Source organism: Lepeophtheirus salmonis, chromosome 13 (genome assembly GCF_016086655.4).
Source record: "Lepeophtheirus salmonis chromosome 13, UVic_Lsal_1.4, whole genome shotgun sequence".
Classification (NCBI taxonomy): domain Eukaryota; kingdom Metazoa; phylum Arthropoda; class Copepoda; order Siphonostomatoida; family Caligidae; genus Lepeophtheirus; species Lepeophtheirus salmonis.
In genome coordinates, this window is record NC_052143.2 from 37095375 (window position 1) to 37111842 (window position 16468).

The 16468-nt window shown below is 31.3% G+C and overlaps 1 protein-coding gene across 4 annotated transcripts in view; it reads left to right on the forward strand.

Annotated features, from left to right (window-relative positions):
• pigs (pickled eggs) overlaps positions 1-16468 on the forward strand; it is a 75322-nt gene that overhangs the window by 46017 nt on the left and 12837 nt on the right. For all 4 annotated transcript variants that reach the window (XM_040724375.2, XM_071893039.1, XM_040724374.2 and 1 more), the window contains exons 3-7: positions 8853-9205; positions 10949-11252; positions 11567-11674; positions 11988-12081; positions 15721-15799. In XM_040724375.2, coding sequence (XP_040580309.1) covers positions 8853-9205; positions 10949-11252; positions 11567-11674; positions 11988-12081; positions 15721-15799 — 938 coding nt within the window. The remainder of the gene's footprint in view (positions 1-8852; positions 9206-10948; positions 11253-11566; positions 11675-11987; positions 12082-15720; positions 15800-16468) is intronic.

Sequence of the window (16468 nt, forward strand, 5' to 3'; positions counted from 1 at the left end):
ATTTGATAGTAGGGTCCTTTTTTGATTTCCGAAAAAGGACATTAGTGTACCGTAAAAAAAATAGAAAGCTACAATTATTTTTTTTGCTTAAAATTGACTTTGGATTATATTTGTATTCTTCGATAAACTATCCTCTATTTCTACGAAAAGGGAATAATCTTAATAACCCTTTTAAGTATTCCACAATTTGGACTTAAATTAGCCAAAATTTATTGTCACACTATATGAATGAGAAATTGAGGGATTTTATTTGAAAGGGGCGATATCGGACCACATATAAGTCTCTTAAATCAAATAAAGTTTCTAAATTATAGTTAAAATTCTGAGGTATCTTAAATCCTACCAGTAATTTGAAAAAAAAAGGCTATCAAGGACTCAACTATGTCTATGAAATATAATACTATAATAATATGGGTTCATATTTTATGTCCAATCATGGGAACAGCATTTTTAAAGGTCAAAATTCTTCTTCTTAATAGTCAGACAATAATAATTATCGTATTAAAAAGTTAAAAGAAGCTTATTGAGTACTTAAAAATGATTAATTTGTCATTTTTAAATGATTATATGTCTCTAAAAAGTGCTCAAATTGATGTGAAGATATTGATTTGATGTCAATATCCCTGTGAAAATGAATGACATTGTCTTTAAATATTAAATACTCATACTCGAATCTAAATACTAATTACATTCTTGTTAAACAAATAGCTATAATTTGTTACATGTATACCTGTATAAAAAGAGGGGAGTGCCCCACCCCTTCTCCATGTCCTTTCTCTGTTAATCATTATATGAAATGAAAATTTTATTTAATTTATGTATTTTTCTTTGAAGAAAATGTGACTCATTTATTCTGCTTTGTAAACTTGTTACTGATCGTAGAATTCGTAAGAATTAAATAATAATGACAACTTTTAGGGAAAAGAAAATTTATTTTTGCGTCAGATTTTCATCACTGCATTAAGTTCCCAAACAACTTTCTGTCATTTATGAACACACAGTCGTAGGTCCAGTTTATACTCCGACGTCCTCCTCTCTTTTCGAGAATGAATCAATCCTTATAACAGCTTTATTAAATTAAATAAAAACAATCACAAGGTTCCGAACATGAACAAAAATTCAAATGGTAAAAAATGCTGAGGATTTACAATCCTACACATCTAATCCATGTATAAACTAGTGATAAGTCTCTATCCGATATCGAACCTGTTTTCCATTTCGTCTTAAATGATTTTTTGTAGAGCGATATTTGAAACCTGAAACCGAAGATTAAAATATAAACCGTGCATCTTAAATTACCTTTTCTATAAAAGATCTTTATAAAAAATTACGTTATTTTTGGAGATATCTATCAATACTTATTTTTACTGGAGTCCGGATTTTAATGCCATACTGGTCCGAACTTGTATCATATTAGTTCGGCCTTACGAGGATTATAAAGGTATCTAACCGATTTAAAACTTCCAGATCGAAACTCAGCACATAACTTATATATCTCTCAATTACATCTCTCTTCCTTGTATGTCGATGATGTAATTACGTTCCATGCACATTGATCAACAAACAATTATTAGTAGTGTAATTACATTTAAATCAAGCATTGTAAATATATATTACATAGGCTTTGTAACATAGGTTGGTTTCAATTATAATTATAACTGTAAAAACGATGATATAGCAATAATAGTGATGTATAATTTATAGAGGAATATCTGGAACTTCTTTCGCAGACAAAACTCGATTTGACAGCATCTACACTCATTCTTGAGTAAAATCATTTGAACATTTGTGCAAGTTGTGACTAAAAAATGAAATGACTAATTTTAAATGAAGGATTTAAAGTAATCGGTATGAGAATAAAGCAAAATTAAATATAGCATGATGATCCATATACAGTTAATTGTGTAATTTTTGATTATTTTACTACAAATTTCCCAAATATAAGTACTATGTGGCACATTATAAAGTTCAAATGTCCACAGTTATATTAGTCATCAATAAATAATTACCATCTAATTTGAAAAGATCAAAATGAAATGATAGTATTAATTAATAGTGTGTAATTAGAATAACCAATGTTGTAATTGAATAACGTATTTTAGGACGAATAAATTACAACTTGTACAATATATTTACATATTATCCAATATTTCAATGACATATTTGAGTGTATTATAGGCTTATTATTCAAATTTGTGCGATGATATAAGATACTCAAGAATTTCGGCTATAGTTTAATCCTTAAATTTGATATAGGAGGCATATATGTACCCCTTCAACGATAAAATCCATCCATTTATCATACTATTAATGTGACAATCAATTTTGGCTACTTTAATTGTAATTTACGACCCGTTCAAAAGGTTAATTAGATTAATTTATTCCTAAAAATTTACGATAACTCGTATAAGAATTCAAAAGTAATCCACACTGAATTTGTAGAAAGATCATTCTAGCTTGCTTTTGTGTAGACGTGCCACATATTTTTATGTATTATTCTTTATATATTATTATAGGGAAAAAAGCCTAAACATGTTTGTTACCCCCCTTCCCCCTCTATTCGTATATATATATAAGTATATTTAATGTCTTGTCAGAAAAGAGCTTTTTGTCTTGAGGGCCTTACTACATAAATAGGTCTACGTACAATAATTTATTTATACTTTACATATATGGGTCAAACTACTGCTGTTGTTGTTGCCTTCATTTTATGTGCCTACATTCCAATGTGCCTATATATATATATATATGGGCCCCATTTCATTACAATAATAAATATTCAACTATATATACTTTAAAAGCACTCTAATACTTTATTTTAACTGTTAAATATTATGTTATATGTTTGTTGTCGTCCTTGAGGACTTTAAAACAATAATAATAATACAGATTAAGAGGTTGCGTTGTGCCTTTTTCTTTCCATATAATGGGTCTCGACTCCCCCCCCCTCTCTCTCTCTCTTTGAGTTTAAAATGCCCAGTTATAATCATTAGTTACGTATTTTTTATTTATTCAACTTCTGATATAATTATATTATCTAATAACTATATAATATGTACAATTAATTATTGATATTGATACTAGTGTTGGTTTGTAGAGTCGAACCGAGCCCTCTCTCCAGTTCGGTTTTTATTAATTTTTTTAGATGTATCAGGACTAATGTTAACTATCTATCTGAAAACACTAAAACTACTGCATTTTTACGGTTTTTCATCTTTATTTGATTTAAGAGTTATACTGGCATTATATGGGCCCTTTCAACCATAAAATATACATGGTTGGCCAGCAAAATATGGACTCCGGAGCCTCCTTGGCTTCATGACCTCTTTCAGAAGCTGGCGTGGGATCTTAATGTATGACGATAATCCCAAGTCGCCCTTCACAGTCCTCCTGATGGTCCTAATAGCCCCGGATAAGTCGTTGGTGAGGCGATTCATCGATTTGTTGGAGTTATCTCCAAGCTGGACAGGGTCTCCGAGTCCCTCTTTAAATTGTACCCTCCACTTCCTTCTGCCCTGGAGAGGTCTTCTCCATTTTGACCACCTTGAATTCTAGGCTTCTGGAGTACATCACAATGCCCAAGTCCTCTTTTATGAGAAAAATCCCATGTTGCCCTTCACTGCTCCTGGTACACTTAACAATGTCCATAATCCGCGCCAACTTTACTTCTGCATCTAGGAGATCTGATCTTTGCTACCTTTTGGCTTCCTGCTCACTCAGGATGAACGGATGACGAAATATTTATTTTGTTTTGTTTATCCACAAAGGATGGCTGAAGCAGGGTGTCAAAAAGTCGTAAAGGAACCTTCCTATATGAACAAGAAAATTAACATTAATTAACAGCCCACGTTGTTTTGCTCTGACCTGTAGATCATTTTCTCACTTTTTTCTTGTTATAATCCATTTTTGCCAATTCAAATGCATTTACAGGTTAATTAGAATAATTTAATAATAGAAGTGGATGCTAATTCGTCAAAGAATACAGTTCCTTAAATATTCTACTAGAACTGATCCAGCAATAATCCGACTGATATTTTGGTGGTCCAGCCTGTGGTATAAAACCCTGGATCGAAATTTATAAAGTAGTCAAAATCATACTAACGGTCTCAGAGCAGTCTAGGATTTCCAGATTCAAACGTAATACTAAAATTTAGGTATTTATTAATACTCAGTCCATAACCGAATTTTTTTCGCGATTTGGTATTTAAATATTTTTTTCTAAACTGATTTATAACGATATTTCGTACGTAAAGCCCTGCGATTTGAAAGTGTGGATCAATAAGTTCATGCATAAAAAATTTATTTTCTTAAAAAAATGAGTCATTTTCGGTGTGTAGGACCGGGTCAAGGCGGATTTATAGACGATCTAGTCTACACATACCAAACAAAGTTGGAACCGAATTATTTGTTAAAATTATATAGGGCAAATACCGTTCGAGGATTTTCAGACTGAATGGCAACACTAATTGATTTATTATTTGACTATTGCTAAATTTCTGCATATTTTTTGCAAGTGCCTAATAAATATACCTAAGTAAATAAGTAACTGTTAATTAACTAGTGTTTACATGTTAATGGATTTTTTGAAATTTTTTTGGAGCTATGTTTTTTTATTAACTGTTAATAGGGGTATGTATTTTTCTTGATTTCCTTCCAAGAAAAGAAAAGTTATATTATTATTTCAAACTTGTGTGCCTTCCCCCCTTCTCTTTCTTATTACGTATTGAAAAGAATTACTATTTATGAAGTACAAATGGTTATTCCTGCCAAGATTTGTGTTTTCTTTCTCAATAGTTCTTATGTTTAGAAGTTCCTACGTAATGCGTGTAACTACTGCTAGAGCCTTTCGTTAAGGTTGTTTTTTTTGGTGCATAATATGTGGAGGCAAAATCCGTTTTCAATGGTTTCATAAACCGTCTGATACAGAAAGAACCCTTTATTTTCTAATTTCGAGTACAATTCTCAATTTTTTTGTTTTATTATGTTACAGTATTTGTCTAATATCGAGAAGTATACCTATAATAATGTATAAATATGTGCAAAAAATCTTATTTTTGTGATAATAATTAGAGTTGTTAAAAGTATGCCCTTAATTGCGCGTATATAAGATTATAGTTGACAATCTGAGCGATGTTTTCTTCCTTCTTTCATTTCTGTGTGCTTTTGAAATATAAATAGGGTTTTTTATCTCTTAATTCGTGACTTGTGCCACTTTTGTTGTTGGCTCACGGGGCAATTCTTGGTCAAATGATGGTGTACCAATGATATATTTTGTATAACCAATGGATAAGTTAATATCTCATAGGTATGATAAAAAAGAAAACGTTATTATCAAATCTCGTTCCACATGTTAAATGTATTTTTGGTACAAATGTCAGCAACAACTATTAACAATATATGGCATTATGCATTGTAGGTTTGTTGTAAACAGATAAATAGTTTGGATGTCTTATGGTGTGCTCTGTGATTTTCTAGTATTCCAAAAAGTGAAAAGAAAAAAACAATTTAGGGGAAAGTTCTTGAAAAACTTTTGGAATATTGTTTATTTTCCTTCATTAGTTATATTTTACAAAATACTGAATTCTCTAGACTAAACAATCTTTGAACAGTGTTAAAGAAGTTTCGCAATAGTTGATTTTTCAGAATTTGAGTGTAATTCGTAAATAGAAAATGGTGGTTTATTTTTTTTCAGACCACGTATAGTTAAAAATAATAGCTTTTTGCGTCTAATATAGTGTATATAGACTTGTACGCTCTGGAAGTTTCACCCTAAAACCAACTTTAAGTTACCAGGAAAGGGAAAACCAAGAAACGATTTATAAAAAAAGTTAATTAAAACTTCCTATTCTTTAAAAGAAAAATACAAATTAAAATCTGCTGTGGGAATGTTCATATAAATAATATTTAAACGTAATGACAAATATAGTGGCTGGTTTGAATTTTTATTTTTTGGTAGCTACAGGCTTTTATTACAAAATCCTTACCTATACACACACAAAGAGTAATTTTTAATCATGAGTCACGTAAGTAAAACAATAGAGCGTTATGTCCTTGATATGTTTGTGTGCTAATTATTATTTTGACTATGAATAAATTCAGCATGATCTACGCAAAAAAATATAATTTCTAAAAAAAATTATAGTATATGTTAAGTATCTATGAGGTAGGAAAGATGGGCCCATCATTAATCAAGCAAGCACTTTCCTTTTTCCCTACGAATGTATGTAGGTATTTATGAGATCATGGGATATTGTGGAAAAGATGTAATTAATTACATGTGGCCCGTCAATACAAACAAAAGCTAGAATGATGTTTATCAAAATTGAGTGTTGATTACATTTTTATTGTTTAAAGTGTTTTTTTCATCTATTTCTATCAAAGAGGATTATTCTTATTAATCCCTTAGGTGTGTCAAAAAATGCATTTAAAGTAGACGAAATTCATCATCACAATAAAATACTGAGAAATGGTCCTATTATATTTGAAAAGGGGTCATATTTGGTCCCATATTCGTAAGTTTCTAAACCAGTGGCTCCCAAGCTTTCATATATAACTACCCATTTGACGACAAGCAATCAAGAAACGATCCCAATTCTTAAAATGTCTTAGACATATTTTATTTTTTTTAAACTATAAAATACGATATATTGCGATTATAGATTACTTATTCGTAAAGTAACTAAGTATTTGAAAGGGGATATGTCGTAGCGAATATAAGCCTCTTAAATCAATTAAAGGTTCTAAATTATAGTTAAAATTCTGTGGTATCTTAATTCATCCCAGTAATTTGAATCCAATGCCCATATTTGATTAATATATGTTCATGAAATATTTACTTGAATTCATCACGCCTGTTTGGCAGCAGTAGGACCCATTTTTGCAAGAGGATGAGCCTCTTTGGCCAAGATTTAAATAGTCGAATCCGCATTAATCGTCACTGATCCTCTTGGTACAAAAAAATTGACCGCATCTCCAATTTCTTTGAAGACAGTGACAACATCTGGCTTAAGAACAGTCAAGGAAGAATACCAAAAGAACCAGCGACACTAGGAATCCACTTACTTCACTAGGGCTGCGTTATGGTGAATACCATCGGAAACGACGAAGGTTAAGGACATGTCTACCTAGTTACGTATTTGTATGAATACTTTTTTGGCCTAATCCCAACCATGGAATTAAATAATAATAATTATTGGGAATTGTTTAATGTAGTAATTCAAATTCAACCAATCAACAATCAGAACATTGATGTGAGAGAAAGAAGTCAATATAAGTCTTTTAAATCAAATAAAAGTTCTTAACTAGGGCTGAAAGTCTTGTGTATCTTAACTCATCCTCCAAATTTGAATAATAACCTTATATTGACCCCTATATGGCTTTGAAATATAGGGATGTATATATAGATGACGCAACACATACGTTTTGATAACGATTGACATTATAATCAAATGTCTAAGAGTGATTTCACACCTTCCGAAACACGATCAACAAATGTGGAAGTAATATATGTGCGTTTCTTATTTCCGGATTTGCTTTTAAATGTTTGTTAGTGAAAACATGTTCATGAGTCGTTCATTTTGATTTTATTCATTGTATTATGTCCAATGCAAACAAAGGAATTTTTTTGTACTGTGTATATACATATGTGGGACCGTCAATAGAAAAGCAAGATAGAACATTTATTTCTTCAAAATGGTGTTAGGAATGCAATTGTATTCTTTCACAAATAATCATCGTTAATTTCGATAAACAAATTACTATAATTAATACTCAAGTGGCCCCACTGCAAATTGCATTTATACAGCGTCCAGCAAAAAAAAATAATAAACTCTCTTTTTTATAATGTATGGTTATAAGGCTGTAAAAGTAGTAGGTGGGTAGAGGCAAGGGTTAATTCTAGCGGTGATATTCTAAGTTTTATTCGAAATATAGTCTGTCGACATCATGAAAAAGGGTAGTGAGGAATGTGTGTTTGCCGTTCAATATAAATATTAGCAAAAAATGGTTTGACAGAATATTTCTAAATTAAAACTAATTGCAAATGATTTCCTGAGTCTTTAATGCTGTGATTAATGATCAATTTCTTATTTAAAAAAAAACCGATTTGATCAATATTTTTAACACAAAAAGATCCACAAATAATTGTGTTAGAGAACTAAAATTGATTTCATCAGATATTTTGTAATACAATAATTTGCACAAATTATTTCAATTTGTGCAAATTGGGTAAATAAAATCGGATTTACTCGGGAAAAACAACATTTTAAAGACTTTTACGGAAATGACAATAACGAATTATTGCATTATTTAATTATTCTATATTACCAATTAAATTCTACATCTTTTTACATCAAATAACTATCTTTTAAAAACCACTCAATGGCAAGTTATTTACAAAGAAATGAAAATATTACTGGTTATTTAAATACCAAAGTTCGGTTTATTCAGTGTGTGGACAATGGGGGACGTCAGCTATTTGTTATGATTTTTAAAATCGTGTAAAACAAAACTTTAAAAGTGTACTATCATTTTGAAACCGACATCATTCTTTTTTTGATTAATAAAACTGGTTTTATAACCTTTTGACTCAAAAGAAGTTGTGCCAAGTCAAAAAAACAAAAAAAAACAGTGCCACAGGGAAATATTTGCAAATTGATACATTTGACTTGAAAAGTCAAATATCAGTGTCACACTTAGTCTCATAAACTAAATAAGAAATTTAAAGAAATCAATTCCATGAATTTGAATACAAAGCCTACAATTGACCGAAATACGTCTATGAAATAGTATCCTGTAATTACATGTTAATTACCCACAACAGTATTATTAAATTATTCTCTTTATCTTATTAGCACGCCAATGCAATCCGAGCCAAGCATTCCGAAATCATGGAACGCATCGCCTCAGGACAAACTCGCCGAAAAGTTCCCAACTTCTCTGTCCCAGAGAAGGAGCTTCCTCTTCGCGAAAAGGTTCCATCCGGCTCCTGGTTTGCTCGTGACAATGTCTTTAACTTTATTCAATTCTGCCGTTACCTGGGCGTGATGGATTGCATCATGTTTGAAACAGAGGATTTAGTCTGTCGAAAGAATGAAAAACATGTCATTTTGACACTCTTGGAAGTGGCACGCCGAGGAGCAAAGTTGGGAATGCTTGCTCCTATCCTTGTACAATTTGAGCAGGAGATTGATCGGGAAATTGCGATGTAAGTACAGTGATTAATAAGTACTTTTTATAAACAAAGGAGGAACATGATTTTTTTTTTAATTTTTGCAAAACATGGATGATAAAGTCAATTATTAAATGTCGCTATACATGTATAGTCAATATGTGAGATAACTTAAATATCATGCTTGTTCAAAACTTTTATTTCCATTTAACAAAATATTATTTTTATTTTCTTCAAGAGAAAGAATAGGATTGATTCATTATGCTTGAAGCAGACTAGCTAGTAGCATCAAATCATTCAAGCAGTAATTCCCTACATCTCTGACATTCTAATTGACCTTGAGATCCAAACACAGCTATTCAATACTACATACTTAGTACAGGGTAGTTCTTGTAAAACTCTCCTATAGTCAATTTAATATTAGACTATTCTGAACGAGTAGATTGATTAAGGATTTTAATACATATTTTTTGAAGATTACCCTTTACAAAAGAAGAGTGCTACTTTTGCATAAAACCACTTTGTAAGTGGCTCTCATAATTTCTTTTGATATCTTTTCCCAAATGACATTACTGAGTGTTCCAAAAGGCTTGGAATGTTATTAAAATAAAAAATTATGTGGCTTTTTTGTAAAGGTCCGGTTGAACTTTTTGAGGCGGTTATTTTAGAATTAAGGTCAGATTAAATTCTCATAAGGGCCTAATTGAAGCCAAAATAATTGAAGTTACCGTTCTAGTCCCTGGCAGTCATACCAACATCGTCTGGTTGCTGACTGAGAGTATTTTCATGATGTTGGTATTGGTGTGACCGGCATAGACTAGAACGGCAAGTTCCTTGCTTTAAGCTTCCATTTTCCACCTTTAGAGTAATAATAATCATACCAAAATGGATGACTTCATTTCTAAAACTTATGAGCCAAAAAGCTCGAGCCGGATGTTTACAAACAAACATCTACAAAACCTGTTCAATTTTTTATTTTATTTACATGCTATACCTTTATTGAATATCACAGACTTTGTTCAAAAAAAAAAAATGAAAAGGCCCAAAATCAGTTGGTAGACAGGGGCATGATTTTTTTCGGGGGAGTGGGTCTATCACAACGTATCTCAACGTAACGGATACATAAGTTTGCAATTTGAGAGGGAGGAAGGATATCAGGGACGTCTCGAGAGGAGAGGGGGCTGGAGAAGCTGTAGCTCCCCCCACAAATAAAGGAATTTTTATTTTGATTAAAAAAATATGATCATGATCAAGAAAAAATGTTATTATTAAATTTTTTTTACAAGGATTTCTGTTCAAAAAAAAAGTAATTCGATCAAATTCTCTGGCGGATAAAGAGTTAACTTTTAAAAATTCTTTGCAAAAAAATACAACCGTTGAAACCTCTGGATATTGCTCCTCCATTCCGTCAGACGCCCCACAAATCGACATTTGACAATAAAATACAGTGTGTTAATGAGTTAACACTGTCTTTTTTGATCTTTTATAATTGAAATAACGCATATGGGTTATGATATCAACTGAAGCGCCAATTCGTACACTCCTGGAGATATTAGTCATTTAAAGTTAAGAATCGTTTACAAAGCTACCGCCCTGTATTTAATATATTGTATATGTCGGTATTTCCCCCCCTAATAATTTGATGTACAATTTGCAATGTATCCTCCTGCCCTTCCCCACCCTTTTTCAATGATGATGGGCCATGCCTAATTAGGCATTTGTTTACACCATACTACCTTCTACTCAACATTCCAAGTCTCATTTATGTACTTATTTCAGGGAGGAAAAGGAGTTAAAGGAGAAGCAGAGGCGTGAAGAAAAGGAACGGAAAGAGAAAGAGAAACGATTACTCCTCAAGGAACGAGAGGAACAGTTTAATTCCTTGCATGTCAATCTTGATGGAGATGAGATCAATCATCTACGTGACTTTGATGCAGATGAAGAAGACATTGAAGAAGAAGAAGAAGAGGAGGAGACAGAGATCTCGGATGAGGAGGAAGATGATGAAGACATGGAATATAATTATCCCATTGGACCCCTTCCACAACTCATTACGAATGATTTAAAGAGTCTGGATGAAATGGTGAGCGCTCATTTACTTACTTATTATTAAGGAGGGTTACCAACCCTATCAATTTATTTAGAATAACTTTTCATAATATAATCGCCAAACCTCAACAGCTATCCCTGTCAAAATAAGGAGGTTCTGTGATTTATAATGTTTTTTTGTTTGATGGAGAGTCAATGTGACGTTTGTAATTTTCCAAAATGTCGTGATAAATTAAACTTTAGAAGCACGAAAATTTCTAACGTCACATTTTCTGTCTGTACAAAAATCCCATCTTATCATACTTATTATATTTAAATACCGTTTATCAATCATTTTGGTATTTTTAGGTGAGAGAATTAGTATCTGATTGTCAATGTCCCACGCAGTTCCCAATGATACGTGTTTCCGAAGGAAAATATAGGATTGGAGAGTCCAAAGTTCTCATTTTTGTTCGGGTAAGAACTGACTGCTTTTATTTTACGACAAAGTCAAAACTCTATAATAATGAATATTACAATGGACATTATAAGTCTGTGTTAAGATAGATGATGATATCCATAAGACGACTTTGTATAGGATCCGTCAAAATTTTGAGAGCAATTTCTCTGCATCTCATGGACCTATGGCCACCCATCTTTTTCTATGTGCTTACATAGTATTTGAGGGTTACTCTATTTGATAATATTTTTTTGTTAGTTAATTTTACAATATATATCTATTTTCAAACCGCAAACCCTTAAATGTAATAATAATTATATATTTACATAGATTTTACGTAATCATGTTATGGTGCGCGTTGGTGGTGGATGGGACACTCTTCAACACTACCTGGACAAACACGATCCTTGTCGATGCAAACTTGGTAAGAAATTTAAAATTATTTTTAAATCATTTGGCTTGTAAAAGTAGAGTAGATAGGTCAAAAATTAAAGTCCCATTAACTTATATGAAATTAAATTTAAAGTATTTGATAAGTGCCCCTATCCCACGGTCCAAATGAAATGATTCAAATACAATGTTGAGCAATTTTGGCATCATTATTCATCTGATAGTAACATCATTGACTTTGCAATATAGAAGATAGATTACTGAACATCTGAAAATCCCAAGAATCAATACAGAACTCCCTAGAAAATTATAATTGACGGAATAACAATACAATTTGACACTCACATTGAATCAGTTATATTTTATAGTCTTCTTCACCTTCAATCTGCGCATGAGTGTATAAAATCATTTTCTCTTTGCGTTTTAAGCCTATATTTGTATCGTTGATGAACATTCTTTTTACTAAATTATTTAGCTCCAGTTCAAATTCGAGGAAACGAGAACTAGTTTTAAACAACTAAAACAAACTATTTGTGTTTGGATAAACAACGTTCGAAGATATCTTCCCTATTAATAAAACAAAATTCGATCCTGGGTATTTATAATAATATCAATCCTCAACACTTACTTACTTCAATCTAAAAGGATGCCCCATTAATCAAATTAGGGCATTCATTATGGCACCATGAGATATGATTTCAATAATCAGTGTATTGATACAATTTGACTCAATTGAGTAAAAAAAAAATCTTGCTAATTATCGTGATGAAAGTATTTAAAAAACAAACTTGATTTCCCTAAAGAGCCATCTAGCGAGTAATGAATAATTTATGAAAACACGTCATCGGATGCACTGAATATAGTGATCCCTGATTTATATACCAATACAGTAAATAAAAATAAGAATTCAATATAAAGAGAGTACTTTATAAAATAAATGGAATCTCCCAGGCCTTTAGCTCAACTCATATTTAAAAAATAAAAAAAAAAGGACGTAAGTACTTTATATAAAATGTATAACACGAGCTAAAGTTCTACTTGGTTCATCAAATCATATTATTTTTTTTTAATTCTTGAATTGATAATGTCTATGTAATGAGAGAGAATCAACTTGTGATGTCTGGGTATAACTATGTCTATTTATTTTCTTGTTTTTGTAGCATACTGGAGGTCATTCTTTCTACAACTCTACCAATATTTATAAATAAAGTGTATATATAAAAAACTTATTTTTATGACTGACTCTTATTATGACTTGATTAAGCAATTTTTTTTTCCAACTCCTTACAATCAAAAGAAATGAAGTAATAGTCTACCTTTATAGAATATATTATATTAAGTATACATAAAGTAACTTTCTACTCCTCATGAGAATTCTTATGGTTATATTATGATTATTATTTAAATAAGGGGTATTTATCATTTTATAAAAGGGTTTGTTTGTTTGTTTGAGGCCGTGTAAGTACATCATAAACTTATGAAAAGAGTTTATCTTTTTACGTTAAAATAAAATGTGAGTTTTTTTTAAAGAGTCAAGGCGTTTCAAAATCTCTTAAGGATCTTTTGTTTGAATATATATTTTTTCCCCCAAACAGAAAACCCCAAAGAAATATGTAGTAGTTGTAGTCAGGGTTGTCCGGCCCCTCTTCTCCTTAATAGGAAGAAGGGAGCTTTAAATCATAATGATTAATAATGGAATTACGTTTTTGAAAAGATGAATAATTGGTTATTCATTAAAAAAAAAAAAAATGGTATTTAATAAATCCATAGTTTAGTTATTTATTTACCATGTTGAGAGAAACGTCTTTCTTTATTACCCATTGACTCTTAATGTAAGCAGCAAATCATTCTTGTTGCTTGTAGCATTTCAACATACAAACAATCTTGAAAAAAAAATTCGTCACATACAAATACAGTCTAATATTTCAGACATATTTGAGGGCATTATAGGGTTTGTATTCAAATTACACTGGGATGATATAAAATACACAAGAACTTTAGCTATAGATTATACTTTTTGTTTGATTTAAGATACTTTTATTGAATCTGATGTCTGATGCCTTTATAGTACAGGTGTACTAAACAACACTCGTGGTTGTAATTTTTTTTTTTTTAGCCGTTCTATTCTTATACATATTTTTTACATCTATAAGCCAGTTATATCCTTACCAAACCTCCTATTTTATATTATTTTGTAAAGGAAGGAATGTCTGAAATAGGTGGAAATGAGCCTCAAGACTTTGTTTTGTTCACTACGTAGGTTTATGAGTAGATGTAATAATTATTGTTATGATTATGGTTATGTTTTTTGAGAAACAAAAAACCATTTATTTAGTATAAACAATGGAAAATGAGGCATGGATAGGCAAACTAACTTACAATAGGATAACTTTATTTTTATTTTTGGGGAGAGGAAGGGAGGGGGGTGTAGGCAATATCTTTCCCTCGTGCTGTTTGGGTATTAATACATCACTATTCCTCTATGGCAGTGGATCCCAAAGTGGGGTTAGCGAGATGATTTTCAAAAAAGAAGTATAAGATATAAAATTAATGGTATCAAAACTGAAATAATGATGAATATATATTTATTTTCATAAGTATCTTGTGGATCATTTTAAAAAGTATTTGCCAATAAATAGTCTTCCAACAAAAACATATTGGATACGAGGAATTTTGGGATTGAACTATAATTTTTTATAGCAAAATAGAGAGAAACCAAAAACAAGTACTCTATTTGCAAAAATAAACGACACTCATATCCATATTTCAATGAGAGGTGTAGAGGTCGCAGATTGTCTTGTCACATATTTTAAGGATCGAACTCACTAAAGTTTGGGAAACACTGCTCGCTCTATGGTATGTCTTCTGTAGTAGGTTCGCTATGAACTATGTGGCCATTACTTTTTTTTAATATTACTCTTGTCACTAGGGGTTATAAATTTTGTATGCCAATGAAGAGAAGGTGATAGGAAGACTTATTTGTACTACTGAATTAAGACACTTGTTATATTTATATACTAGCAGTAGTACTAGGGATTACCCGGAGTTTTAGACATCGGAGAATAGACAAACTCAGCTTTAATAATATGGAAGATAACTCCCCAAGTTACGATATTCTTACTTCTAAGTTGTATTTCCTACTGGAAAGCATTGGAAAAACATAATCTTCAAAATATCAACGGTGTTATATCATTATAAATTGGCTATTTTTAGATGTCCTGAGACTAAAAATATAAGACGTTTTAAAAAGAGTTCAAATAATATGTTGTCTGATTTGAAGTTGAATATGACATTTTCGAGTGTCATCTTCAAAGAGTGGGAAATTATTGTGTTGAGCTCCTATGAGAGTATTCAATTTAAAGTGAGACACAGTTAGCTATATTTTTTGACAGTACAAGACCTAACTGATAATTTTGTCATTTTGAAAAATAAACAGTATCTTGTGAAATATGCCACGAGATATTTGAAATGTTGCAATTTGTGATTGCTTGATACCCTTTCCTTTTTTTTTATATAACATCACAACACACTCCACATCTGCCGTCATAATTGTCCAATAAACAATGACTTATTAATGTTTAAAAAACAAAGGTTGTAGATCGAAAATTTTGTATATTGATTGTCTTTCTCATTTCATTTCATACTAATTATGATTATGTATCCTCTCTTTCAGGACACAAAGCTACCCTTGGAGCTCATATGACGACACGTGCGGGAAAAGGTCCAATGGCAGTTGGAGTCTGTTATGATCGGTAAGGAAGAACTCTTTATATTCTTCTAGTATTTGGGGTTTTTATTGTATGTATTACCTATCCCTTAAATTATATATATATTTTAATATTGTTTTCTGTGCGATACTTCGTTTTTTTTTAAATTTTCCATACCTATTTTTTTAGTTCTAACACTTTCCGACCTGATTTTTTGACAGCATTAATTTGCTTCAACATTCAACCTTCCATCTACATAGGGGGGAGCCGGGTACATTTGCAACAATTGTTATTTTCCGCTAAATAGCTTAGTGTTTATTTGAGATAGACACGCAAACAATGTTGGCCCAACATGTAACACTGCATGTAAACATCTGCTTGTGTTGATTGAATTTGTTGTTCTACCATACAAATTGCAATTAAGTCTGACTTGTCAAAATTTGCAACTATATCAATGAGTGAGTGTTGAACAATTACAAATGGGAACACTCATTTTGTAGAAATGAATTCAAGATCCCCCTCCCCCCAAAAAAAAAAAGATTTTACCTTTGGGCGCATAATCCAAAACTGATCTCAGTTTTTCTCTAAGTCATCTGAATTCTGAAATATCTGGCGTTATAGTAATTCGGGACTATTATCGTTCAGAGTCTTTTTTTTACCCTTAAAAAGATTCCTTTATTAAAAGTAGGATTAGTAAAACTTATGTAAGATTGT